At 45.9% G+C, this 27,706-nt stretch overlaps 3 protein-coding genes across 3 annotated transcripts in view; all 3 read right to left on the bottom strand.

The window, feature by feature from the left end:
- Positions 1-8,267: 8,267 nt before the first annotated feature.
- LOC148593557 (TLC domain-containing protein 5-like) lies at positions 8,268-10,132 on the bottom strand. The gene is made up of 2 exons (XM_088530535.1): positions 9,743-10,132; positions 8,268-9,327 (listed from the first exon to the last, which is right to left on the bottom strand). Exons 1-2 carry the CDS (start codon positions 9,939-9,941, stop codon positions 8,789-8,791), a joined length of 738 nt encoding a protein of 245 aa, XP_088386661.1. The 5' UTR covers positions 9,942-10,132; the 3' UTR covers positions 8,268-8,788.
- A 4,232-nt stretch (positions 10,133-14,364) lies between these two features.
- Positions 14,365-15,892, bottom strand: LOC104568308 (TLC domain-containing protein 5). The gene is made up of 2 exons (XM_010215196.2): positions 15,665-15,892; positions 14,365-15,040 (listed from the first exon to the last, which is right to left on the bottom strand). Exons 1-2 carry the CDS (start codon positions 15,858-15,860, stop codon positions 14,502-14,504), a joined length of 735 nt encoding a protein of 244 aa, XP_010213498.1. The 5' UTR covers positions 15,861-15,892; the 3' UTR covers positions 14,365-14,501.
- Positions 15,893-22,183: 6,291 nt separating this feature from the next.
- Positions 22,184-27,706, bottom strand: part of LOC104568309 (POU domain, class 2, transcription factor 3) — a 36,679-nt gene continuing 31,156 nt past the window's right edge. The window contains exons 8-14 of the mRNA XM_088530534.1: positions 27,514-27,696; positions 26,984-27,125; positions 25,968-26,104; positions 24,570-24,731; positions 23,704-23,770; positions 23,022-23,154; positions 22,184-22,237 (exon numbers count right to left, since the gene is read on the bottom strand). Of these exons, the coding sequence (XP_088386660.1) occupies positions 22,198-22,237; positions 23,022-23,154; positions 23,704-23,770; positions 24,570-24,731; positions 25,968-26,104; positions 26,984-27,125; positions 27,514-27,696 (864 nt within the window). The 3' untranslated portion in view covers positions 22,184-22,197. The remainder of the gene's footprint in view (positions 22,238-23,021; positions 23,155-23,703; positions 23,771-24,569; positions 24,732-25,967; positions 26,105-26,983; positions 27,126-27,513; positions 27,697-27,706) is intronic.

Here is a 27,706-nt window from a genome sequence, read left to right as displayed (position 1 = left end):
TACTGTGAGCAAATCTTACCTTGATCAGCTTCTCCAAACTCAGGGCACTGGGTTTGGAAACAGACTGAAAAACAAGCCCCTGGAAAGTCAGGCCCAGCTACAACATGGTTAAGCATACAGGACATACCTTGCTGTAGGTTATAGCCAGGAGCTCGTCACTCCACAATGCAGAGCTTTTCCCTCCTGGGAACAGAGCGAATGTGAATCAGGAAGTCAGGAGACTGACAGTCTGATGAGTTCGTTTCGAGCAAGTACAATGGGAGCAGGGGAAGTGTGAGATGAAATCATTTTCTGGATGATACTTCGCACAGACATAAAGCACACACTTCCTCTTTTGGTTTCCTTTTGGGGAAGGCTTAAAAGAGAAAGAGAGGGGGTTGCCAGACACGCAACCAGGCCGCAGTACACAACACGCTGGTTAGTGTTAAGGGGGTGAATAAACAACCTCCTAGCATCTTCCTTCAATACATCCCCTTTTTAGTTACTGATTTTCAAATACAGTGCCTTGAAAGAGGAAGGTCCCTGGGAGGCTTTCTGTTTCATGATGTGCCCAGCATTTGCATATTAGGCCTTGATGCTTTTCTATTATATCAAGTATATTTTGTTGTGCCTGAATAATGACAATTAGCCACAAGAAAACCTTGAAACTATCCCCCACATATTTATTTATATATATATATATAGTCCAAGAAAGTAACTGACCTCTCCTGCAGTAAATTGACAGCAAAGTCAGTGGAACAAGACTGTTCACCATTTGCCCAAGAATTTGCTTGGTATTGGCAAAAGAAGCATCACAATAAACTACATCAGTGATAACGTGACAACATAAAACACATATACCATATTGCTCAGTAGATTAACTCTTGCTCATAATGAGCTGCATTCACATTTCACTGTTTAGTGCAACAATTAAAAAGAAAAAGCACTAATAAAACAATTGAGAAGTAGACTCTGGTACCATAAGTACCATAAGTCTCTTCTTTGCAAATGCTGGTTTTAATCAGGAGCTGATTGCATACTTACGTTAATAGGTATGAGTATTTATGAGACCTCTGCAGCCTGGGCAGTTTCACAGTGTGAAATCCAGTGTGTGTAGGGGTGGCAGCGGGAGGAGAGCTGTAGTAATAAGCAATCACGCTGTGCAATATCAATTAAAATAGATATTTATTCCCCTTGGGTAGCTATGAAGCCCTAAACCTTGATTTATAGTTAGTACTATCAAACAAACGTAGATGTTTGGAGCGGAAAATGCACATTAAACTGCTGGGCCTACATCTCCAGGGCAAGGCAGCACTGTTCCCACAGCATGTACCCCACTGCCCAGAACAAAGTGGCTCAAATAAGATGGACCCTTAATTGAAAAATGTTCAGTCCTATGAACAGCAACCTCTTCCTTTGCTCTTAAGAAAACGATGGCACACAAAAGCCGAGATCATTAGAGGTGCTTTCTATGGATCTTCTGAAAGAGCATGCTTACAGAAAAGATTTTCCTGAGATTGTTTTGGGAAGATGCAAGTTTTCCAGCTTCCCACCAGCAGCTCATCCGAGGACCTGTTGCCATCTGCTGGAACATCCTTGCATGACAACTCTTCTACAGCTTGTCCTGGGGACATTTTGACGAAGACCTGCCCTATCGTCACACATCCCCTTTTTGAAAGAAGCGTTTCAAACCAGGGTCAGACTCTGCAGCTTTGGGATGCTCTGGTTGGTTCAGTCTGACCGGGATTTGCCCCACTACTGGCTCAGAGCAATTAGGAGGAGGAATAAGCAAAGGCTCATCATGCCCTGATGCCAGCTGCCTGTCATGCTGCCTTGCCTCAGAACTAGGATACTTCAAATTTCAGCCTAAGCATGAACTAACAGGGAATGTAACCAAACATACTTTTGTATTATGACAAAGTCACATCAGAACATTTTTAATAGAATACTCAGCCAACAGAACTTACCTGCAAGTGCAATGAATCCTCTGCAGACCTTGCCAAGACTAGACAGCTTCATAAAACTGTGTGCTGTAGCTCAGATATGATTTAGCTGAGTGTCGCTTTGACCTCCATGATATAAATTAAATGGATTAAGAGTTTTCTAACCTTATCTGTACTACTAGTTATGTGATTTGTGATTTGGAAAGTTATAGACTTGGAATTGAAAATCTCCAGTGTTTTGCCCCTTACAGGTGATCCATTAGCTGGTGACAGACTGTACCAGTATCCTGTTCCGTTCTTTAGACGTACCATAAATCGCCATGCAAAAACCACACAGCTACTTTTGGAAGGCAATAGCCACCACCATGAGCCTTGCACAACTGAAGAGGAAATGCAGGAAAGGTGATTCCGAAGGGTAGCTAAGAGACAGCTGATTTCCCAAATGCACATGCAAATTTGCACCTCTGGAGGACAGACAGGACATTGGCTGACATCAGCCTGGTTTTCAATGAAAGAAATCCCAGCCCATGTTACCATGCATGAATGCATGCACTGGTTTGCAAGTTCAGAGTCTCCAGCAGGATGCACTCATTATACCATGCTGTGAGCATTTGTCTGCACATCTCCAGATCAGCGAGTAGAGCATACACTGCAAACCCGAGTGCATCCTTGGTGCCCACAACTTTTGCTGCTACTAAGTTGAGAACAGTGCAGATAGGCCGAGAAATGAGAAGAGATGGGGTAGGGCTGTTGTCATGGGAAGCCAAATAAATCCAGTAAGATGCTTAGACCAACTCCCCATCCATCTGGCCCCCAGCCAGGCACTCCAGAAACCAAAGAGCTGGGATGCTCTGAAGTTGAGCAGCTGGAAAATGAAGTGAATCCATTTGTTTCAACCAGCAGCTTGTCAGCTGTTTTTACTTTGTAATGGAGGAATTCATCATAGTTAAACCACAGGCTGTCAAGCCAAAAGCCTACCTCCCCTTCCCCCAAAATGACAGCACCAAGTCTTACTAACCCATACATTTCTCACGTTTAATGACATGGACGGCAGTCCCTCACCAAAAAAAGGGGCTCTTGCTACCATTTGGCTTTGCAGGATAAAGCAGCAGCTGCTGACGTCCCTCCACGCGCTTTCTCAGCCCCTGAAGTGCAGTTGCCCACATTTATTTCCCATGTAGATTTTCGCCCGGCTTAGCTCTCAAGCTTAGCACAACTTAAACTTGCCTGCTTTATTGATTTTTGTAATGACCTGCAAGTCAATCACATCAAACTCACCTGAAATCTAAAGGCCGATGTTTATTTTGGCACCACTGGGAACTGCTGTGGAGTGAGATTCTTTGAGCCAGCTGATAATGCGTGTGATGTTTTGCTACTTGTTGAGATTCTACCTTTGATACAATTTTGGAAGACAGTAATATACCCTGGACCAAACCCAGCTCCATCTGCCTCCCCTGCCATCCACAGAATAGGGAGATTTTTCTGGCCAGATGTTGGTCTGACACTAACCAGTCTCGCTGCAATCTGGAAGGAACCTGCTTCAGAAACGAATACAATGATGCATCAAAAGGCCACTTTCTCTTGATGCAATTCTAACCTGAAAAGGCATGAATTTGTGCAGAAGTTCACAATACTACGCAACTTTAGAGGCCTTTTAGCATTTCATACCTTCAAACAGGCACATGATTTGCTGTCTGCAGAGACAAGCAGCTTACATGGCATCCAGTTAATTGTAAATGCTGGAAGCACAACACAGTGCTGGTCTATGCTTTTACATTATTTGTATAGGAATGCAATACTTCGCTGTTACACTGGTAAAAACACTAGTAGAGACACAGAGAGCCTAATCTAAAACATGGTTCTGCTATGACAGCTTCTTACAGTTCCTAAACCTGGATAAGCCACATCACTGTAAGCATTTTATAGCACTAAGCTTTCTTTCCATATGAGCATACTTAAAGCAGCAACATTTGTAAGGGCAGACAAAGCTACCATACATTCTGTCACGGAGGCTTGCTTCTTGCTTTCTGCTAGAATCACTGTCCCCCCTTACTGGAAAGAAAAAAAGTGTTTTTTATTACTATAAAATCCAAAGAGATGGAAAAATGACTTTTTTTTCCTCATCACATTTGAAGATTGTCAGTTATGCTGAACAGATCTAAACCTATTGACATGATGTACCATTTGCATAACATTATACAACCTTTCCTGAAAACCTGTACCTCGTTACATTTAAAAAGCTATAAAAACTGTCACTTTCTCATTTTATACATAAAATTAATGACCAGTAAACGACTCTTACTTTACAAAAGCTTTTGCATGCACCTTCTACATCTCCATGGTTGCTTCTTTAAGTGATTTTCTAAAGATTCCTTCTGTTGTCAAACAGATGCAAAACTCTCCCGGGAATTTCAGAGAAGCAAGACCAAACTGACGAAAACTAAACACGTTCTTTTATGCTGATTTACCAGAGCAAATGCTTAACATGACTGAAAGCACTGGTACAGTCGGATAACCAAAAAAGAATTGCTCCTTGCCCAGAAATTGCTCATGCAACACAAGGCTAATGCTGACCAATTCTCTCCCCACCTCTGAAACTTGATTTCTTTGGAAATAGCAGCAGACTTGCTATTTTACTTCTAGCCAAGTTACACAAAGTCTGCAAGTATCAGAAACATACCACAACTTCCATGAAGCTTAAAACATTCTCTCATCTTTTATATCCAAGAAACAGACCTGCTGACAGCAGTGGTATTAGTCTAGACTACAGAGACTTAAAATGCTGTGCTTTTTCATCAGTGCTTGGGCCACTGTAGCAAGGGATAAAGCCCTGAATATCATAAAATAGCTGTCTTTTCAAACACAGATAAGGAGTTCAGTTAGAAAAAGAGGGCAGAGGATTAAAAAGGAAAGGTTAATTTTACAGAGCTTCACTAAAGCAATAGGAGGGAAAGGTAGGCAGCAGGAAAGGAATGGATTTTAAAGAAATAATGGGAAGATGTAAAATGTAATATATTGGTGTGCTTGCAGGGTAAGATTTCACTTTTCACAGTGAAGCACATTTGCTCATCAACTGAAGACTGGATTCTGGGGTGGTGTTCTTAAAGACATGACGTACCCTGAAGGTTTGCAGCTCCAAGGCAAACCTTTTGAATGCTGCTTTACTCTTTTCTCTGCTTATGGACTACCTTAGAGGTTAAACAACACACTGGGATAAAGCTAGTGCAGTCCCCAAGACAGGGACTTCCCCGGGCACGTAAAATAAGCCAGCATCTCTGGAGGGCTCAGTGCTACACAGCTCCCCAGTGCTCGAGGAGCCGGAGGCAGATTTAAGGGTTACATCCAAACAACCAAATTGGCTTAACTATTTATGGAAACAGACTTTTGGCAGGCTAGCCGTTTGGCAAAATGCTGCGACCATGAGCAAGGCAGCTTAGCTCTTCTTTACCAACACAGCACAGAACACTACGAATCTTTCCTGAGTGAGACTTGGCTACATGTATTTTCAGAACTGCTGATTTGTCTTGGGCCTTTCTTTGCTTCTGGGTTTGCACAGTAATTGGTCCACAGAAATTCTTGTCAGTGTCTGGATCTCTTATTTTGCCCACTGAAAAGAAGCATTGCTCTGGAAGAAATGCTTCCTTTTTTATTATTATTATTTTTAGTATACCCTTTCAAAGAAGTGCTTTTAAAAGGAGTGCAAGAACTTTCTAAATCACTTCTTACTCGTAAGTGTCCTGTGTGTATTGGTAGCTATCCCAGTGCTAAGTCATTCCACATATGACTTATACAAGAACACCATCAAAAGAAGAAAATCCAGTTTTTCATTACCATTGAAGAAATTTTATTTTATAAAACATAATACAAAGCATCTACACCATTCACTGGTGGAACATTAGTTTCTATTACACAGTAATTCAAACACAAGTTAGCATTTCACACTAGCTCTGCAGTTTACTTCCACAACTGGCTCTAATCACTAGCCTGAGGACAGGGCCCCTACACTGCTCCACTCAGCTTGCAAGTTTTTTTTGCTACCCCCAGGTTTCTGTACTCGATCCCACTTCTCAAACTACCAAGCCTTGCTCTGAGGCGCTGTTGCTTCCTCCCCCTCAGAGCCCTTCTTTTCTGCCCTTTTGCTTTCTGGTATCCTTGTTTAGAATCTGAAGCCTGAGCATTGATCAGAGCGCTCTGCTTCTTCCAACCAAGTTCCCTCCAGTTTGAAGAAAGGAACCACTCCACTGTTAAGTGTAATATCTTCTAATACGCTCTCACACAAGGTGTGTGTTTCACACACACCTGAAGTCACCTTAACTGTTGTAAGTTACTGTCCCTGCATAGAAGAGCAGTAACTACACACTCAGCTGCACATTGACTGCACCAGAGGTCAGAGTCCAAATTTTCCAAGAAGTCCTGCAGTGCTTAGTTGAGAAAACCCACCGGACCCCCTGTCTTTAACTTGGAAGTCCACCTGAACACCAGGCAGCAGGGCTGACCCTTAGACACACATCTAGCTTGCTCTTTTGACTCCTGCCTGTTAAGCACCATTGCAAAGCCTCTTGGACTCATGCTCTTGTGAGGCAAATCAGGTGCTGGCAAGCGCCAAGTTCAGGTTGGAAAGTAATGATCACAGGTTATAATGAGAAGTCCTTTGCTCAAAGCAAAGCACAGCCTGACAGAGACAACCAAGCATATATCAAAAATGGCTTCGTGTTAACAAATGAAAACACCCCACGAGGTAGGCAAATACTGCACCCATTAAGGTGGGTAAGCTGAGGCAGAAAGGTTCCTTGACACAGCCCACAGCGGAGCTGGGGAAGAACCAGCAAGTCTCAGCTAGCCCTTCTCGTCTCCCCTCAAGGCTCAACAGTTCCATCACAGCACTGTGCAAAATGAGTCAAGTTCCCTTTTAAGGATCAGCTCACCTGTTGGTTGGCTCTGAGTCTGCAGCCCTTTGGGCTCGTCAGGTCTTTGGTTGCAACAGGCCAGGCCCACAGCAGAACTGCAATCTGAGCTGCACTGGAACCCGTGTGCTGAAGCTCAGAGTTATCATTAAATAACGACAGCAAAGTAAAAGTGCTTAAGAACATACAGTGAAATAAATAACAGTAGCTGCAAATTGGGGGGCAGTTTTTCTCTGCTAAGGTGACCAGATAAGTAATACTCATCTGTTTCCCTAGTTAGGTTCACTTCTTTACTCACCAGGCTGAAAAATAATTCTCTCTTACCCCATATGTCTTCACTTTTTTGAAATGACTCAGATCCAGTTTGGGAGAGGGGGATGTCAAGTCATCATTTCCGATGCAGGAAAGTCAAGATGAGGTCTCTGGCTTTAACAGGGCAGAGGAAGGACCTTGAAGGAGGGTAGCCCTTCCACCTTAACACCATGTTTTGAAGATGTACACTTGCTGCTTTTCGACCAGAAATCCCAACTTGGATTTGAAGAAACTTTCTTGTTGAAAGTGGTATCTACAGTTCTGGGAAAAACAACAATGCTATATTCAAACAAGCCTTTTTTTTTTTCCCCCCTCATCTCTCCAATCCTTTTCCCACACAGATCCCAGGTTTCACGGACAGTTACCACTATTCCCAGCAAACAGCAAGTACAGGTTGTTTCCAGATTGCTGCAGTAAAGCACTCGCTGCAGTAATATCCTTCACTATTCTCATTTTAAAAAGCAACTTGCAGCTTGAAGAAAGTATTTCCCTGCAATCTCCCTTCGGTCACAAGTTTGCTCCACACTCTGCCTGCATTTGGGTCAATAAACACAGCAGAGGGGAAAATCAGCATTCTGCAGGCGAATCAGTGCTTGGCCCATGTTTGAGGCCTACAAGCCAGAGAACCATTTACTGGCAAATGCTGACGGGACTTCTCCTAAGGGAGAGTGCTGGTCCCTCAAGGGGCTCAGGGCAGTATGTCGAAGGGCTAGATAAGATTTTAATAGTTCTTAATGAAGCAAGGGGAAAGTCACAAAAGCATTTCACGTCAGCAGCTGTCTCTTTGGGTGTATTCATAAAGCACCTAGTCCTGCAAGGTGCCAATGTTGATTAGAGTGTCTGGGCGCTACCAAAAAAAATTGTAAGTTATTTAATAAGTTATTAAAAGCAATTATAAAAGGTTGCAAATAAAGGCCTACCTAAAACACTGTCCCTGCTAAAGTCACCTGCTAGCTCAACCACCAAAATTATTTCTCCCAGAGGAAACGTAGGGATAATGAACAAAGTGCAGGTAACCACCATCACTTTGCATTAATACAGCACCTCTCAAGTAAAGGTCTGAAAGTGCATAGCACAGATGGGTCAGGTCCATCACCCCAAATTCAAATATGGGGAAATTAGGCACAGAGTTAGAGTGACTTGCCCAAGGTCACAGAACAAATTGGTGGAAGAGCCAGGAACCCCAATTGCTACTTCTGCCCAAATCACACGAAACACTAGAACATGTTTCTTCCTAAGAGCATAAACACAGTCACCCTAGACTGTACCAAACACTGAACATCAAGACTTAGTGTTATTTCCTCATATCCTTCAAAACTGTACCAGTGCTGAAGGAGTTAGCTACTAACACTGCTATTTACACCTGCACTGCTGACCTAGTAATGTTTAGTCTGTAAAATTAGCCCTTATTTCACTAATATCATTTAGTTTATACTTATATACACATGGAGCCAGCCCCTGCCAGGCCAAACAGTGCAGATCCCATGAATCCATGGCATAGCTCCATAGATTTCAATGGAGTTATGCCAGAGAGAAATTTGGCTCCAGAACTGCTAACGTGCATTGGCTCCTTTCCCGACAGTGGCATTTCAGGCATGATTCCCTCCTTGCCAGATTATGAACTCGAGGAAGGTTGTGCTCGGCATCCACTCAGTGATTTTTCAAATGTCCATTTGTTCTGAAGTACAACTCTTCACTCCTGCGACTCCTCCAAGCGTGGTACTTCTTCATGCTCTTCCTCCTCGCGAAGCGACAGATGCTGACCATGAAAACCCAGGAGACAGCATACATGATCACGCCACCCAACTTAATGTACCACCTGGGTTTGGGAGAGGCAAGTTCACAGTACATCAGCCAGGCCCCCACTCCAATCCGCACCCCCGTGAAGAGAACCACGAAGAAGAAATCCACGAGGTCGCCTGTGAGGCTGTGGTAACAGCCCATCTCCCTCAGGAACCAGCGGGCCTGCAACAGCGGGTTAGTGATCTCGCTGCCAAAGATGACGGCGTTGACCTCAGCGGCCGATTCGCCGAGTGCCAAGGACGCTGTGATGCCCAGGATGCTCACCAGATGGTGGGCCAGCATCAGGGCACCCTCCGTCTGGAAGTACACACACCAAAAGAGGTCGAAGAGGAAGTAGCCCAAGCTAAGGCACAGCCCATGCACTTGAAGAATTGTGTTTGGTGAACCTGAAACAGAAAGACATCAGCCAGAGCTTTAAAGCACAGAGGTAACAAGCAGGCAGGATGTGGGGCAGAAAAAGGGCACTCACTTCCAGCATTGACAGGCAGAAATTATCCTGCACTGACCACTGCTCAGCTGCACAAGTCAGAGAAGTCATAATACTGTATCTGTAAGCCTAACAGCTGCACACACGTAGTGCCCACACAGCGTGATGACACCCTTGGCTGGACTGTGGGTGAGGAGGGCCATCATGCAAGCAAAACGCGAAACCAGCTTCTTCATTGCTCTATTGCTTTCCATCACAAAGAATCCCACAGACTATTACAGTCAATGTTTCTCAAGGATGTGGGCTACAGGGTGATAGGAAAAATCCCAGTTTGTGCCATCAGTGGACTTGGGACCACAACTTTTATTACATACCTGCATGAGTTAAAGGCCAGGGACCATCGATAAAGCCAATATAAGCAGAGAGACAGGTAGCGAGGATGCCATGGGTCAGGGTGACCAGCCTGCAGCTCCACTCATAATCCCGGTGCTTGTAGCGATTGCAGAACCAAGCGTAGAGACACAGCCAAGCAAGCAGGCTGCAGGCTACCCGCAGAGGCAGAGGAAACAGCATCCTGACCCAGGAATGAAAGGAAGAAATGGATCAGAAAGTCTGGGTGCTTGGCATTGTTAGTGCAACCCAGTAGAGCATTTCACCAGGAATGATCCCAGTACAGTGGTCAGCACTATTTCTTGTGTTCCTTGCTCCTGACAATTTTATTCAAAGGCACTCACTATTGTAACACAGGAATAGGTGAAAAACTTTTTCCAGAGGCCCCCAACCTCTCCTCCAAACTCCTAGATACTACACCAATCCAAACAAAGACTTTACAATACACATTTTAACTCCTAAGCAGCCCTTGGGATTCTCAAAGGAGAACCAACATCAGCAGTTTCTCATGGGGACACTGTGTCACAAGACAACAACATGACTGTTGTGGGTCACGTAATGACTCAGTGGAAAAGCTTATGGTAGCTTCTGGGAGTCTCCATTTTGTCACCTATGGCAGGATAAATGGTGTTGGAAAAATGCAATTCCTCTGAGAATTAGGGCAGGTTCAATAGCAGCCACCAACATGCAGACCGGTGCCGCCTGTACTATGGGAAGACGTATTGAAAGCAACGATCTTTTAAGACAATGAGTTCTTCTTGAACAGAAAACAAACCAGGACTTGGGAAAGCACCTCTGAGGACTTCTCCAACCACTCTATAATGCAAAGACTGGTCAGGATCTGTTAGTGCTCATCTGCCCTGCCTAAGTGACAGGATGATACCCTTCACAGCTGCCAACAAGCCTTTGATCCACAGCTACTCCTGCCCCTTGATCTTTCTTCCCTGTCCACACACCCTGCATTGCAATGGTCTGCTTGCGCCACCCACCTGACCTGCTCCTCCTGCCGTGCTGCTTGCTGGCTCGGCTCTTCCTCTGCCCCCAAAACTGCCACAGTTTTCTTTCTACGTTCACTGGTAACACACACTCCCAGTGTTGCAACACCACTTGCAAAAGAGTGACAAGAAACAAAAGCATGGCTACCTCCCCCAAATATATAACCACGTTATACCTACCACTCGCTTGTATTTATAGCACCTCTCTGTAAGATGTGTCTCCTAAGCACGCGGGGACCTCGGTGTTCTGGGAGAAGCTGCATCATGCTGCAGGGTGACAGCTTCCCGCTGGGCACTGCTGACCACCCCCGGACTCCTGCCCGGGCTGGGGAACGCGGCAGGGCCACGCGCCATGAGGCGCCAGCCTCCAATTCCCACCCTTCCCGTTTGTCCTGTTTCCCGCAGCACGCGGCACGGCAGAGGCGGCTGGAAAAACAAGACCATTACGCTTTAATGGGCCCAGGGAACACGGGAAGATGACACACGGATGTGATTAACTGTTCCAACGCACTGTGCCCATTGGCACAGGCAGCACTCAGGGCCCTGCCTCATGCGGAAGGGCAGTGGGTAAGGCAGCAAGATTCAGATGAGACAAGAGGGACTGGAGATGCTGGGCAGAGGGATGCCTGACCGCTAACGGAACTGGGAAGATCCTCTCCGCACTGCAAGGCGCGTTCCCAACCTATCCGCACAGGCCGTTTCTCCCTGTCCCTTGGAATACATCAGTTGCACAACGCAGCCCGCCGCTTGCTATTAACACACCCGTAGACACTGCATCCCCGCATCGCGCCGCCCCGGGCAATACCCTCCGAAGCAGCAGCAGCTGCTGCAGCAGCATCACCCGCGCAGGCCCGGGAACAGCCGCTCGCCTCCACGGGCCAGACCCAGCCCGGCCAGCAGAGCTGGGAGAAAGGATGCGCGGCCGCGGCACGGGCTGCGGCTGCCCCCTGCGCGCAGGGAAAAGGGAGGCTGGAAAGAGCCTAGAGGGGCCAGGAATCCCGCGGGCGCCGGCTCGACCCCCGCGTCCGCGCACCCACCTGCGGGCGGAGCGGAGCCGCGCGGAGCCGAGCGCGGCCCTGCGCGCGCCGCCGGCCTGGGGGCACCTACCGGCCGGGAGGAGGGAAGGCAACGGCGGCAACGGCGGCAACGGCGGCAACGGCGGCAACGGCGGCAACGGCGGCAACGGCGGCAACGGCGGCAACGGCGGCAACGGCGGCAACGGCGGCAACGGCGGCAGCCATAAAAAGGCACTCGCTTCTCCGCGGGATCTTGGGGCTTCCCTGCATTGTTTTTCCAGATCATACAACGTGCACAATTCGCACGCAGTGAAGCACAAGCTCAAGCTAAATCACCTGCCGGTGGATTGTGCCAGAAGTTAGGTGCAGCTTATACACTAATTTTCGTGTTTGCTCTGTGCCAAGTCAGCCCTTTCAGTAGGCAGGCTGAGCTGCGCCGGCTCGTTTTGCCGGCAGATGAATAGTGTTCAGCACAACAGCTAGGGACAGGAGCCTCTCCAAACAGTTATTTGCTCACTTCCACCCTGCATAGTACAGCCATGCCCTTGCACATCAGTAAATTAGTTGTTCTTGTCTTATTTCCATGCTAGAGTTCACAACACAGATGATACAGAGTTTATCATCATTTGGAAATGCCTTGTCCAAAAATAAACTGGAAAGGTGGAGTCTCTCAGTTATGAGTCAAGACTCCTGTTCACTTTTTTTGCAAAAGAGCCCTCATTAGGCCTGGCAAAAATCAGACAACTATAGCAAGCATTAAAAAAGTTGCTTCCTCTCAAGCATTAGCAAAAGAGGAAAAAAAAATTCCATGGGATGCTTTTCTGCTATCAAATATACACTAAATAAATCACGTGTAACCCTGAGCCTCCAAAACAGTCACCTCTATAATAAGATGCTACTACAAAGAAGGAAAAAAAGCCTGGGATGTAGGCCATAACCAGAACAGATTTTACAGCTCCCATGCAACCTTGTGTCCATCAAGAGCCAACACAACCTCAGTTCCCTGCCACTTTCCCAGGATCCTACAGCACTGGCAGTGACTCATTGGCAAAGCAGGTTAAAGGGAACTTCAGTCCTAAGCGAGCTCCAGTTGACGCTCATCCATCCTTTCTCCCTCAAGCCTGCGTGCAGGGCACGTGGCTCCGCGTTTGCTTTACGGTCACCCCGCTCCTTCCCAGCGGTGTGTAGGCCTTGGCCAGAGCTTTGCTCAAGGCTGCTAGCCTTGGCGTGCTTGCCCGACCTGCCAGCCCTTCCTTTCTGCAGTGCTGGCTTCACACTCCTCCTGAAGATCCAGAACAAAAGAACACTACAGCAAGTGTTTCTTTTAAAAAGAGAACATAACTTTATTAGAAATCTCAGATAGGAGTTCTCAGAAGGACAAGTGACTTTGGCATGACTTCACACCTCACCAATAATCCCCATAGTCCCCAGAGCTACAGTGGCAGTGCAAGGCTCCTGTTTTCTCCCTTTTTAATCTCTCCAGCCACCTTACTCTAACCCCAGCCAAGGCAGGCATCAGCACTGAGCAGTCGGGTGATAAGGGGCCTGGAGGAGCTCCCAAGGCCCCGTCACCACAGTAGGTTTATTCCCATCACTCCTCTCTTATACATCAGAGAGGAGACAGTATGCTTGGGCAAGAGACACACAGACAATTTCAGGGAATCTTTAATTCCTCCTTGTATTATGAGCAGCATGTCAACTTCCTCAAGATATTTAATCCTTCATTAAGGATATTTAAACAAGGTCTTTGGAAAACAGAAAGGAGGGAAAGGCAACCAGCCCTGCTAAGCCAGAGGGAAACACAGGGATATTTGTTTCTTGGGTGTGAGGCCTTTAGAGAAATGACATCTCGACTTCAGCCTCAAGTGCAGAGAAATTCACATTAAAACCCCTGGGGGAAAGTCAGAATACAACTCCTGCAACAAGTTAAGCACCCTGAGAACTGGTCTATACTCTGAGACCTGCTGGTGTGGAACAGATGGCACACTGAGATCCGTATCACCATCACTCCTAAAAATATCATCATTTATTTGGCTCTTGTTAACCTTGAATTAAGTTTAAGTGATCTGTAAGTGAGGCAGTCCCAGCAGCAATACAGCATCCAGGCAGGCCTATCCTCTATTGTCTCTCAACCACAAGATACCTTCATTTTTGAAAGCTCTCCAAAGCTAGATGAAAATCCGCTTATGGAGTTTATTGGCACAAGCCTCATTCTTGATGGTGTTCACAACAGCACCAGAATTAATTCCAGAGAAGCATTAAAAACAGCATCTGCTTGAATGCAAGCATTTAAAAAAGGGAAATGTCATTAAAAACATTGAGGTAAAACACTGTCTTAGCTGGAATACCATCACTAGAAACTGAGTACTCAGAGGACAGCTTACACAGTAAGGTACTACTGCCTCCAAGGAAATGACTAAAGAACATAGACACTATGCACTTACAGTTTGCAGACCAAAAGGCTCTGGCACTACCTCCCTGTTATAAACTCTACTATTGCTGGACAAGTCTAGGAATCAATACAGGTCTGTTACCTTGCCAAGTCCCTCAGTTTTTTGCTTAAAACTCTCTTCAGTTTGTTTTACTGCATTCCTAAAGCCAATTCATGTCCTCCAGGGGAAGCAGAGCAGTGCCAGAAAGTCCATTTCACATCATCTCTAGGTATTCTTTTCACAGCAATGAGCTTCAATAGGCAGGACCCTCTCCCAAAGGATGGTCTTCCACAAACACAGTTAATGAGTTGCCAAGTGCCCATTAGTTCTCTCGGGTGCATCCATACTCCTCCTGCTTTTCCAGGAATTGCATTTTTTCAGTATTTTCCTCCTAACAAAGCTGCAGATTTCAAACATGAATCCCAAAGACACGATGTACATAGCCAGGCCTCCAGCCTTGAGGAGCCAGATGGGATGAGGAGAAGTCACCATCGCGTACATGATCACAGCTCCTCCCACGATTCGCAGTACCAGGAAGAGGAAGACAAAGACAAAATCCACCACCTCTCCCAGAATACTGTGGTAACGTCCCATTTCCCGCAGAAACCACCGGGTCTGCAGCAGCGGGTTGGTGATCTCGCTAACAAATACAACAGCATTGACTTCTGTAGCAGACTTGCCAAGCCCCAGCACCATGATCATGCCACAGATGCTCAGCGTGTGATGGAGCAGCATCAGGTCCCCCTCTGTCTGGAAATACAGGCACCAGCCCAGGTCAAAGATAAAGTAACCCAAAGTCAGGGACAGCACATGAGTCTGAAGAGATGTGTTTGGTGAACCTGAAATGAAAGATGTACATAAGGCTGAGGTCTTTAAAAAAAAAATAAATTAAAAAAAAAAAAAAAAGGAAAGGAAATGCGTATATGCCTCTCTCCTCGTCTTGTCCTATAGGCCAAGTGTGGTGCCTGGTTCTGTTCGGTTTTCAGACTTGTCTCTGCTTATCAGACCCCAAAGTCCTTCCCTGCTCTGTCCCTCCTCTTCTCTCCATCCTTTTAGAAAGCAGGAATGAGTAGCCTGGCCCCATCAGCAGAACAATTTGAGATTGAATGATGGAAACAGCAAACACAGACACAAACGCTAGGAGTTATTACAGCCTCAGAAGAGCTAAAAGCATTTAGTCTAGTCCACACTGCCACACCTAACTCTGATACTGTGATAAACTCAAACTGCCAACCTAAAAGCTCTCAAAGAGTATTTGGATAAAAAACAAAATACAAGTGAGACGATGAATAATAAATAGTAAGGGTGGAAGAGAAGCAGGAGAGTTCAGCCTCACATACGTACATGGAAAAACGTAGACAGCAAGAAAGATCAGACCCTCACTCTGCTTCCAATAGAAACAGAGACAGCATTACTACTCCCACTGGGTGACACGCTGTTCTGAGCTAGGACTCCAAACATACCTGCATGGGTTAGAGGCCAGGGGCCATCAAAGAGAGCGCTGTAACCCGAGAGGCAGGTGACGATCACGCCATGCAACAGGGTGACCAAACGGCAGCTCCACTCGTAGGAACGCTGCTTGTTCCAGGAGCGGAGGGCAGCATACAGGGAGAGCCAGGCAAGGAGGCTGCAGCTCACCTCAAGAATGGTGGAAACCATCCTGCTGGATAAGAAGCATGGGGAAGTTGTGAGCAGAGCCCTATCAAGGGTGTTCATGCAGTCCACAGGCCTCCTTATCAGCCCCTGCTCATAAACAGGAGCCCCAGGGAAGGAAAACAACCCAACAAAAATCAAAACAAGCTCTGTATCTGTCCCATAAACCGGAGGATGTCCCCTCCTCCCCTTGCACCTGCCTCCAGCTTCCCTGCAAGCCCTTCCCTCCACCGCAGACCTGCAGGCAAACCCCAGAGCCAGCAGCACCCTTGCCCTGGGGTTTCCCTCGCCGGGGCCGGGACAGCCGGGCAGGGACCCCGCGCAGCCGCCCCCGCGGGGACACGGAGCATCCCGGCCCCGGGGCCGCCCCCGCCGCCCCTTACCCGCTCCGGCCGCTCCTCTGCTGGCCCGGCCCGGCCCGGCCCGGCCCGGCTCCGCTCGCCGGCACCGCCCGCGCGGGCTGCGGGACCGCCCGGCCAAGGAGGCGGCGCCGCCGGCCCGGGCGCTTTTATCCGAGCCGGCCCGGCCGGGCCCCTGCCCGCCCCTCAGCCCCGCGCGGAGCGGCCGCGGCTGCGGCTGCGCCGCGTGTTTTCCCCGTGCTGATGGGGAATGAAGCGGAGAATGAAGCTGAGTCAGGCGGGAGGGGAGGTGCTTTTGTCCTCGTTAAGAAAAAAAAAAAAAAAAAGAGAGAGAGAGCGAGAGAAACAATTAAACAAAACCCCTTTTGGAGTCCTCTTCTCTCACGTTTTTGCTCAGTTTTGAACAAAATAGCAGCCCTCCCGGTGACCCCTTGTGCATTGCCCTGTGCTGACTGCAAAGAGGGAAGGAGGTTGAGATAAGAGTGTGTGAGTTTGGGACTGTCTGGGCACTGGGAGTGGTGAGGGATGTGCTGGGGAACACGCCGAACAGGAAGGGCTGTGCTGAAGCGGAGAGCCAGGCCCGCAGAGGCAGCCATGAGTAACCAGGAAAGGGCTCCGCTCCCTCCGAGCGCGGGGTGACCGGCTGCACAGCGTGTGGGAGCCCTTCGCGTGCTGCTCGTGGCCTCTATAGATGAACACAAAGAGCAGGCCTAAAGCTTGGGGTCCACGCAGTGAACTCGCTGTCAGTACCATGTAAGCTGTGTTTATTCACCTTGCTCAAAAAAGTAAAATATAAAGACCTAAAGGAAATTCTGTGTTCCAAACAAGCTCAGATCTCCCTTGCAGTCAAAGAACTCTACACAGAGAGTAAAACCAATCACTCAGCACCTAAGAAAGTCCTGATCTAAGGCCAGTTTGGTCTGCTCTGTGCTTCATAGTGTATTTTGTGTGTTATGAAAGCTCTGCTGACTGATTAAAATGTGCTTTTTGTGAGACTACAGATCATTTGTTGGACTGCAGTGAAAGCTGCCTGATTTCCCAGCACCAGCATTTGGCCCCCACTTTGGAATAAGCCCCCAGGTTGGGCAGGCAAAGAGACACGGGCACAGAGAAAGAGAGTCCCTGCTCAGGTCTAGCAGGAGTCTTTACTGGCTTAAGACATCGGGATCAACAAAAGCGAGTCTAAATCTAAGCTCTGCTACCAAAGACGTCGTGTAGGAGCATTAGGATCTGTGCCAGCTCTGCCAGGAAGACAAGCCCCAGGGCTGTGCACTTCAGGAATGGGGAGGGCGCTTGATAAGAGCGTTTAAACACTAGGAAATGCTGGCAGACTTCCTTCAGGTCACCGAGAAGGCTGAGATGGGTGAGGAGCGGAACCTCAGGCTCCTGAATCCCAGTTGGTTTCCCACAGATAGAAAAAAATGAGGAAAAAGAGGAATAAACAATAAATGAAATGAAATAAAATACAGCAAATTGTTCTGAGTTTCTCAGGCGCCGTTAAACATCCTGGAATTATCAGGGCGCTACCTTCTTGTTCCTGGTAATCCCCCTTCTGCCTCTATCACAAGCTCGCTCAGAGCTTTGGGACTGCTACAGCAGTTATGTGGAAAAGTTGCCTTGGTTTTAGTCATTAAGATCTGGTTTTAGCATTTCCTACACATGTTCTAACACCTGCAAACAGGGACAAATGCTCCTGGCTGTCCTCTCTCTTACAGTCTGAGGAAATCAGCTTAGTTGCCTCTGGCTGAGATGAACAGGAATAATGTGAATTTTACTGATAGCTCATTACTTTCAAAAGCATATTGTGTCCTTAACTTCACTTTGGAGCTAAATGGCCATTAGGTCAGCAGAGAGCTTGCAAAAGAGCAGAGCATAGATGAAAACAGGAGGTGACAGCAGCTGCACCCTTATACTCACAGGCAACAGGGATGGTACCCAAAGAGATATTTTGTACAGGGAGACCTGCGTCTTCACCCACTCCTGGGGCTCACGTCAGTGATGCTCAAGTCGCAGAAGGTAGAGGTCTTCTTGAAGGAAACAGTTGGGACAGAGAGCAGGAGGCTGGTTTTGGGCACATGGGCTTCTTCAGTAGCAGATGAGGCAGCTCAGGAGATTGTGTTCATAAAGCCACCGTGACCACATCTGTCTGTGAGCAATAGCTCCCTGCATTGCTTCTCTGTGCTGTGGGAGATGACGCTAAGTCTTGGAAAGCTGGAATTTCCTGCCCGGGATTTTTTTTTGATCCCTTGCCACTGCTGCTGTGAGACAGGACTCATTCCTAGAAACAGGGCAACGTGGACCTTTTCCCTGCAACCGCGGCTTTGTTTTGTTTGCGAAACAGGTGCATGGCCAGTTGCTTACGTAGCTTTTCCTGTTTAGGATCGTTTATCACTAAACTTAAGAGCTACTTTACTGTGTTTGTAAACTTTTCAGTGGGTATCTATCCTCATGGCGTGTTTGCATAGCAGCTGGCATAGCTTGGCTTTGATCTCAGCTGCTGCACTAACACGCAGACGCTGCTGCCCAGCGTCTAATACGTCTGTAATTCCCCTCCCTGGCTTTGAGAAATCATCTGCCCAAATGTACTCAGGGCTGCTTTGGTGAGCAAATTAATGAGAGGAAGTTCTGGAAATGGCGTGAGATGCTACGCAGTAGTTTGGAGGCAAACTATGATCTTGCTATTTTTGTTCCATATTATAAAAATATGCATATTTACAGCACTCAGAAATTGTTACTGTAACCAGTACCTGGCCTTTCACAATTTTAATTTTCACAGGCTTTTTTACTAACAGACTCACAAACCTTTGTGATCATGTACCAAGAGTTTTAGCAAACTGTCTCTGAAATCAGTACCTGAGTTACAGCTCAGATAACAGATATAGGATTCATACAGAAATTATCAGGTAAATTTTGCATGCTGGGAATATAAAGGGAATCAACACAGCTTTTAAAACAATAGTTTTAGTCTATGAAATAGTTTGCGATTTTTCCTTAACATACGTGACTTGGAAACTAAGGCTTTGCCTACAAGTAAGTGTTACAGTAGCATCAATCACTGTCATCACGTGAACTATACTGCTGTGCATGAGCTGAGGACTGGGAGACGGGAAGGATTATCATTGCTATTGTGGGATGGGGATTAAACTACCTGCCCAAGGTCACGCAGGAAGTGGGGGAATAAACTATAAAATAAAGCCAGGTGTCCCAAGGTGCATATTTATGGTTTAAGTTCATTCTTCCTATCTATTAGCTTTTAAATACTCATAATAGTCATAATAACATATATTTTAAATGTCTTAGCTGTATGCCGTCATGTGATGTGTTCATTTCTATTATGTAGCAGAACACTAATTTTAAGAAAGAGGGAAGAGGCTGGTGCAAGTCTCCATATTAAGCTATTTTGAATGAAGATCACGTACAAGCACCACAAAATTATGGCAGACTCGTGGAGCTCATGCAGAGATAGCAAGGGAGGTGCTTTCCAGTTACAGAGGCAGAGGCTTCTCCTTTTGGGATGGGTTGTGAATTTGCCATTTACAACCAATGCCCCTCATTTATGACCCACTGGATGTAGCCTGGGCCAGCATGATCATCAATCCTTGTTGGCTTGTCTTGGGAGCCTGGGTGGTTCACCCCATCACAAACAAGGGATCGGAGTAGAAACCTCTCCTTCCTGATACCAGGACAGCTCAGTGCTTTGGTTTCCTGATGTTTGTTTTTTCTTAACTGAGAATTTAAGTTTTCATGCAGAAAATCTGCTTTCAGACCAAGTAAGAGAGAAACACACCTCTGTGAAGGTTTGCTTGTTCCAACAAAGCCCCAGTGCATTAGTATGTTTTCGTTGAAAGGAAACCTTTCTGAAGAGTTGTTGCTTGCTGTTGCTCCTCCTTGCCTGCACCCTGTCAGCGCAGGGCCCGCCGGAGCTCCTGTGGAACCCACCACTGTAACAAATGCCACGGGACAAGTCCCCACATCTCCTCCACGCCAGCCCTGCCAAAACCCAGCTTGAGCACAACCATGTGCAGGGCTTGCGGCACCTTGTGAACCTAAGCAGAAAGCAATGGCAAACACGGCCATCAAGGACTCTGCCTTGAAGGACCTAAGAAAAATTAACTAACAGCTGAGAGAATGGTCATGGCAATCAGACAACTTACTTGAACGCTTATCTACATTTCTTACTCCGCAAACTGATTTTTTTTTTTTAATCACAACAGATTTTGTTGGGGAAAAAAGGGTTCATATAGCTTTAGTGTTTCTGCTAAAAAAATTACGGTGCAAGTATTTTAGTTAAATGGTGGTACTATCTGGGAAATCTCAAGAAACAAAACTGTTTGTCCCTTTTTTGCACTATACATTCTAAATGATTTAATATTAAAAAAAGAAAATATTTTTCTTGATTTCCATTTGTAAAGAAATGTTACCTTAACTTTCTCAGTCTCCCTCATTATTAGTGTCTGATTTTATAAAGAAACTTCACTTGAAGCAATACATTTGTCTCTATATACTGTGTGTTCCCAGTTGTAAAGGTAGCTGCAAAACTTCTGATGTCCACAGAATCACTATGACAATAATTTCACAACTGGTTAAGTAGATAAGAAACAATGGAACCGAATACATTTCTACCCTAGAAAAGTGACAAAGAATAATTTTTACTTTAAGAAAAAAGGTTAAAAAAAAAAGTTCACATTTACCTAAAAAAAGCCCCGTCACAAAATAAGAATACTACTTAAAAAATGTCTGTTTACATTCTATGAACCAGGCACTCATTTACTCTAGTTCCGCAGTATTAATTACTTGTACCCACTGATAACCTGACCAGGCATTACCCAAGTCTATTTTAACAAAATTAAATATCTGCCTCTTTCTTGGAGGAGAACTGCAAAATAACCACAACTTCCCTGGTGATATACTATGAAAGTTGGAGTTTCATATACTTTGGTGTCTCATGAAATTAAGATGCACTTGCATACGCTTTCACCAAGACTCACACGCAAGCAATACAAAGCATCCTCCTAGGACCAGAAGAGTATGCTGCAGAGCATAGGCAAGCTACATTACTGACATATCATTAAAATAAAAAGTCAGAAAAAGTATCAGAAAAAGCCCATGGATAAGTAAAAGGGGGAGAGTCAAGACTATTCTGTGGCCCATCAAATCAACAGAGACTACTTCTGTGTTCAGTGGAGTTAGAAGTTCATCCAGGGGTTTCTAACAGTGGCATCCTCCAGTGGAACAGCGAGGTTAGCTGCGAACAATAACAAGACCTGGACACAGATTTTGCAAAAAGAGGCAATCTTTTTTTTTTTTTTTTTTTTTTTTTTTTTTTAAAGGGAAAAATTAGAAGGCTCTAAAATACTTAAAAAAAAAGAAATAAAAAGAAAACAAAACCTTTAGAGACAGGGCAGAAGGACACAAAGCAAAGCAAGGTTGGTGGTGGATAAAGCACAGTGCCATTAACCTTGGCAGTCTATTGGATACCAAGGCTCACATCTAGACGCAGGTCTCTGGTGAAATGAATTGGGTAACCTCGGCTCAGTTTGGGGGTTTATAGTATGTGTGCGTGATAGTAACATCATGATAGACCCTTCTTATGGGAAGCTCTGAAATGAGCGAGGGGAAAAGATGGTCATGACAGAGAAATCCTTCCAGATTGGAGATTGCCAAGCAATCCAGTGTGAATGCAGAGATTTGAAAGCAGAGGGCAGTGTTTCATGCTAATAGTGCTAAGCAGGGGATCATTCTTGAAGAGGATGCTTGGAAGATTATTAAAATGTCACTGTTGGCATTGAGAATCCTTGGGGAAGGTCAGTTGCAATTTGAGTCCCTGGAGAGGTCTGCTGCTCTGGGTTCCCCTAAACAAGACCTTCATTTGGCTGCGTTTTGAAGGCACTGGGATGCCAGACGTTGCCCCAAGCATTGTTCCTAGAGAAGCTGGTCCATAGCTAGAAGTCACAGCTGCTTTTACACATGATGGAGAAGTCATCTCAGTGGAGGTAGGTAGGTTGATTCCATCGGTACCAGGATCTGTTTGCGACACAGGGAATAAAAACTACAGTTGCCATATTGTTAACCTTTTCCCTCGAAAAAATCATCCCTGCTATTATGTTCAGAGCCTTGGGCTGGGCACTCAGCAAACCCACTGCTCCCATAAGGAGCGTGCAGCAAGCGTGTCTTTCCAAGTGACACCTTCCAGCGTGCTCATGACTGCATACATTACGTGCCTGCTGGACTTCCTCTGCGTAAGAGGAGGTCTGATTCATGGTGCAGCATCACCCTCGACTCTGAGTCATCTGTGACTCAGAAAGCCCAGCAGCTACAGAGCTACAACCTCTACTTTTGGTTGGTTTTCCACTAACATAGCACCCCTAACATTTAAAAAAGATGCTTCTTCTCCTCTAAAGAAAATCATTATCCACATTTGATCTGCCACTGTGAAATCATTATTCTGTGACAGCTCTGTGGATGGCACTGCAGGAGTGAAAGCTTGCTGCAGAGAAGGTTGTCTAAAAAGAAACAGCAAAATAAAGCTTCCTCTGCATCTTCCACACAAATAATTAGTTTAGACCAGTCCTTATAAGTTTCTATCCTTTTTGTTTTTGGAACAAGATCAATATTGCAAGCACAACTGGATTTTCTATTTATCTTGAAGAAGAAAAATAGTCATTTCTCAAGAAGCTTCAGGTTAGAGGAGAAGCTTCATGTAATAGCACGGCATCATGTAGCTCCCTAGATGTCCTTCTCTGAGGGCCCCTTGCTTTTCTCCCCAGCCCTCCAATGCCCTTGGCAAGGAGTAGACTAGAGACCTTACCCTGAAGAGTTGAAGCCGGATGAGTTCATTGCAGCTTTGGAGTTGCTCTGTGCTGCGCTGGGGCTGCTGGCATGGAGCGCACTGCCAGGGGACGAGGGCCTGCTGGAGTTCCCAGGGGAACACGAGGACGTTACTGTGTAGTAGGAGAAAGGAGAATGAGGCTGGGCTCTCCTTTCCTGCCAAAGGCCAAGCACTGCCACCATCCTTCATTCATCCCATTGCTCTCCTGATTCACTGCCTGCCCTGCAGCAGCAAGGATGCTGAATCTGCGAGGAGTGCCCTCTCCATCCCAAATAATTTCTGCGAGAATGAATTGTTCCTCGAGGAGATTCTACCAGTGCTCAGCTCAAAAAATGCAGTAGCTTACTCTGTAGCACTCCTTTTATTTGGAGTCTGGGTTTCCCTGGCTCCCAAATATGAATACCGCAGTAAAATTCACCTAGCATTATCCTGGGGACAAAATTGTCTCCAGAAGCTTTCCACATCTTCTTTCTAGAAAAGAGAAAGCCTTGCTGGCTCATACCCCTTGCATAGCAGTTATGTGGGACTATTTTCTCTGGCTAAACCCAAGGGACGATTAAGAGTAGCCTGTAATCACGGCTTAGAAACTGACCAGTCACAGAGCAAGAACAAAGAAAGGAGGGAAGAAAATGGGACATGACACTGGCTTGGCATGGCTTACCAGTCCCGGGCATGGTGCTATGCACTGGATTGACGGAGAGGGGCCCCAAGGACCCTGAGGTAGAGACCTGGAGAGGAACAGAAACAGCAGTGAGTGGTTGGTAGGAGGCACTGCGTTTTGGGCGTTTCAGAGTGGATACCCTTAGCCAGGTTGTGGCCACCGGTTGTTGCTTCTCATTTGTTCCTTTGAGGAGTCCTTGCTGGGTGAGAAATCTCAGCTGACAATTAGTAACTGAGTGCCTGTAATCAAAGCAAGCCTGGGGCATCTGCTGATCAACTGTGGTACTCTACATACGATGCGTTGTTTGGAATGACTGATGAGCAAGCACATACTTCATATGGCACAGTCACAGAAAAACTATTCATTTAAGCTACTGCTTTAAGAATTCATGGCTTGCCAGCAGCATTTTAGTTTTGCAACTCTAAACCAAATGTGTTATGCAATGTGACCCAACTTCTTGTGATATTTGCCTGCCTTCTGATGGTCCACTTGTCACTTGTTGCACAGAAGGTTTCAAGACAAAATATTGCTTGCAAATATGTCCTCTCCCTACCATTCACACGTGCTTCAGCACCATTAATACTGCAGGGAGGTTTCTGTCACTTTTATACGTAGAAAAAACCTACTAACTAGCAGAAACACAATAGTATCTTGATTATGGCACGCCCAGCTGCATCTCTACCCACTACTGCAGATGTATTTGCCCACTGGGATGTGGGATGGGCCTGCATGAACTCAGGGTCCTGTGCCCACAAGGAAATATCTTGTCCTGTTCCTTCTGAAACAAGCCCTGATATCTCTCCCTCTACCTTTTCCCCTCCTTGCCTGTAATAGCCTGTAGATCCCCTTAATCCAATGTCTCTCACCAGTCTGGAATTGTAGATGGGTGATTTAATGGGAGATGGCATTGGACAGCTGATCCGTTTTTCTTTCTGGCGCCGATTGCAGAACCAGACCCGAACCACCTCCTTTTCCATGGAGAGCTGCTCTGCTATTAAGGAGATCTCCTCTGAGCTGGGTTTGGGGTTCTGCTAAGAAAATGCAGGAGGTTAAAGAAAGGTCTGAGGAGTTCTACCAGATGCTTCTGCTGCTTGAAAGGCAGGAGAACAAGATCAGGGCTGGCTGCAAACTGGTGAAGGAAGAAAATTGGCTTTTAAGGCAAAGAGTAAATATTTGGATGGGAGATTATGTTTTGTGAACCAGAAAGTACCTCTTATTCAGCATAAAGTTTCACGAAATCAGTGGTGATGAATCACTACACTTGGGCCTGTTATTGCATAAAGCACCAAGCTCTTTGATCTTAACAGCACCCTCAATCATTGCTTGAGGGAAAACTAATGACTGGTAGTCTTGTTATGACTATATAGGACACGTGAACTCTGGGCACTGTTTGTACACTTACCTGAATCATCTCAGAAGAGATATTTCTGGTTTTTTTTTTGTTGTTGTTGTTGTTGTTTTTAACCACCTATTTTGTGGTGTGTTTAATAGTATTTAGCTCTATGGATTTTGATCTGTGTTGGAGACTTGAAAGGAGAAAAACGTTTATTGCTGAGGTGCCAAGACATTTTCCCATACACAGAACATCTCATAGTAGCTAAAAATGAAATATCTATAATAATCTGAGAAAGATTGTCTTTAGCTCTCATTAAAAGCTTTCAGAGGAAAGCTTGACCTGAACAGATCTGATGGAGAAATCAAGGGCTGTTCAAAATTAATTATGATGAAATTTTTTCCATGGGTGACTTAGTTCTGCTGAGAGTTCAGGCTCAGTTCCCTCTGTTTTCTGTTGCAAATCCCACTCAAAAACTGAATGCTTGAAAAGTAAGAAGCTCCCCTTCTTGAGTGATTCAGTAACACCACCCAGAGTAATAGCTCTGGTCCTTCCTGCTTTCACCCTTTCTGCTGGCACAAGACCTGCTTAATGGAGCCTCCACTCCCTGTGATGCACCAAGTTCCATGACCCTCAACCTTAACTCGTGAAGAAAAGAGGCTGGTGCATGCTAGAAGATCAGCTTGGATCTGGGGCAGTGATTAGTGGAAGAGAACAAGAAAGTGTGGCAATGAAACTGCAATTTCTTCAAAGAAATGTTCACCAAGAAATAACCCTGTCCGATTTCTTGGCTTTGACTTTTCCCGTTAATGCTTTCAAGCATTTTCTAACAAGCTATCACAATGAGCAAAAAAGAAATCTATGATTGAGACTTGGTAAATGCCAGACTCTGAGGGAAAGCTTAAAACACATTGAAAAATTTTCCTCTCACATCTTGAAATCTTTTTTCCAGCGTGGAACGAATGTTGGTCTCAATGCTGGTTCGCTTCTTTCTTTTCCGTCCAAACATCTCATTAACAGAGGGGTAGGAATTGGGAGTGCTCATGGAAGAATCCAGAGGAGCAGATTCTGGAGAGAGAAAGATGAGAAAAGAGATTTTGAAGACCATCACTTGTTTTCATTCCTAGATTCTTTCCGGAGACTGTGGCTATTCCTAAAATAAGCAACAAGTTCCCAGATTGTAGACTCCTTCTCCAAGGGAGAATGTTATTAAAATTGCTTCAAAAGTCTCAGATCTGTCAGTGACCTTGTCCATATATGGAAAGAAAGCTAGTGATAAAACTTTCATCTAGCCATCTCTGTAGAGTGCTGTATATTTTCAAATGATATAGTTTCACGTCGTTAAAGGTTTTGACTTACATCACTGGGATAAAGCCTCATGTGGCTGAGACTCCTCCTGAGATGATAAATTGGTTGAACATGTAATTCCTAAAGGAAGGGTAAGGGCTGGGTCAAGCACACCAGACAACTGGCACTCCTACACGGATTTGCAGCCCATGGGATACCAAGCCAATGCTCTTGCTACTGGGGATTCCCCTTGCAGTAATATCTTCCTTTTCTAATTACTGCTCATGAGCTGATCTAAGTGCTTTGAAAGGAGTCCCTTCCTACTCTTTCCAGTTTACACAGGGAGGGACTGAATGAACTAGCCCAGTGATTTGCCCGAGGCCATCTAACAGAGCAACAGCCAGTGCAGGAAAGGACTGCCCTGGACAAATTGCAATGTGAAGCTTAGATTACTAGAGTGAAAGGACACATGTGGTTTGATATCTAGATTCTTATGCAACCCACTGTGTGATACACAGAGGAAAGTAGTCTGTTACAGCTCAGCCAGAGAACTAGAAGGCCATAGCTCCATACCCCTGTTTTTTTATGAGATTCTTGGATGGGTCCTCTTAGGTACTTGCCAAAACCAACACCATTTCTGTACATAGCAATGTCACCTACCTGCATCACTCAGCCACTTCTCCAGCAGTGGTTTGAGCTTGCACATGTTCTTAAAGCTCAGGTTGAGGGCCTCGAAGCGGGAAATGGTGGTCTGGCTGAAATCATTGCCATAGAGCTTCCCCATGGCAAGCCCAACGTCGCCCTGCGGAGGGGATCCGAATCATGACATGAGCCAAGAACCCCTCGCCCCAACAGCCTTCCTCTGCCAGACCACATTTCAGATCACTTCCCAAATAGATGCAGTCTACTCTCCATGACCTGCCTTTGCGAAAGAGTGATTTTTCTTCCTTGTGGAGTCTGCCCTACAGTCCCTAGCATCCATATATTACAAGTTGTTGCAGATAATGATGTAATGGCAATGAAATATCAGAGAAGGCTGGTCTCTTCTTGTGTTTAATGAGGATGCTCCAAGGAAAACAAATCTGTATCTAATCCATCCCCTTCCTCTATCCACTCCTTCGCCACAAACTCCTCCATGCTACATGTCCATGTCATGTAATATCAACATTCCCATTCCCAAAGCTGCTCACCTGTGTAAACCCTAATTTGATTCGCCTCTGTTTGAATGTCTTAGCAAATTTTTCCAGCTCCTCTAGGTCACTGGGTTCTTCTGATGCTCCTGAGGGAGTTAGGTGCTTTGCCACTTGCAAATGCTGGGGTACATCCAAGTGGGGTTCGACTGATGAGCCAGGGAGTCCTGAACGGCCCACAGCCTGATAAAAA

Source organism: Tinamus guttatus, unplaced genomic scaffold, assembly GCF_059628265.1.
Source record: "Tinamus guttatus ecotype Peru unplaced genomic scaffold, ASM5962826v1 Tinamus_guttatus_pri_ptg000382l, whole genome shotgun sequence".
Taxonomy (NCBI): domain Eukaryota; kingdom Metazoa; phylum Chordata; class Aves; order Tinamiformes; family Tinamidae; genus Tinamus; species Tinamus guttatus.
The sequence above is the reverse complement of the archived record's forward strand: the minus strand, read 5'-3'. Positions and strand labels throughout refer to the sequence as shown.

What these genes read in the sequence shown, in the direction of transcription:
- LOC148593557 (XM_088530535.1), bottom strand. Translation starts at nt 9,941, where the DNA reads ATGCTGTTTCCTCTGCCTCTGCGGGTAGCCTGCAGCCTGCTTGCTTGG. An exon ending in CTGGCCTTTAACTCATGCAG is followed by an intron (nt 9,328 to 9,742) that starts GTATGTAATAAA and finishes TTTCTGTTTCAG; the next exon opens with GTTCACCAAACACAATTCTT.
- LOC104568308 (XM_010215196.2), bottom strand. Translation starts at nt 15,860, where the DNA reads ATGGTTTCCACCATTCTTGAGGTGAGCTGCAGCCTCCTTGCCTGGCTC. An exon ending in CTGGCCTCTAACCCATGCAG is followed by an intron (nt 15,041 to 15,664) that starts GTATGTTTGGAG and finishes CTTTCATTTCAG; the next exon opens with GTTCACCAAACACATCTCTT.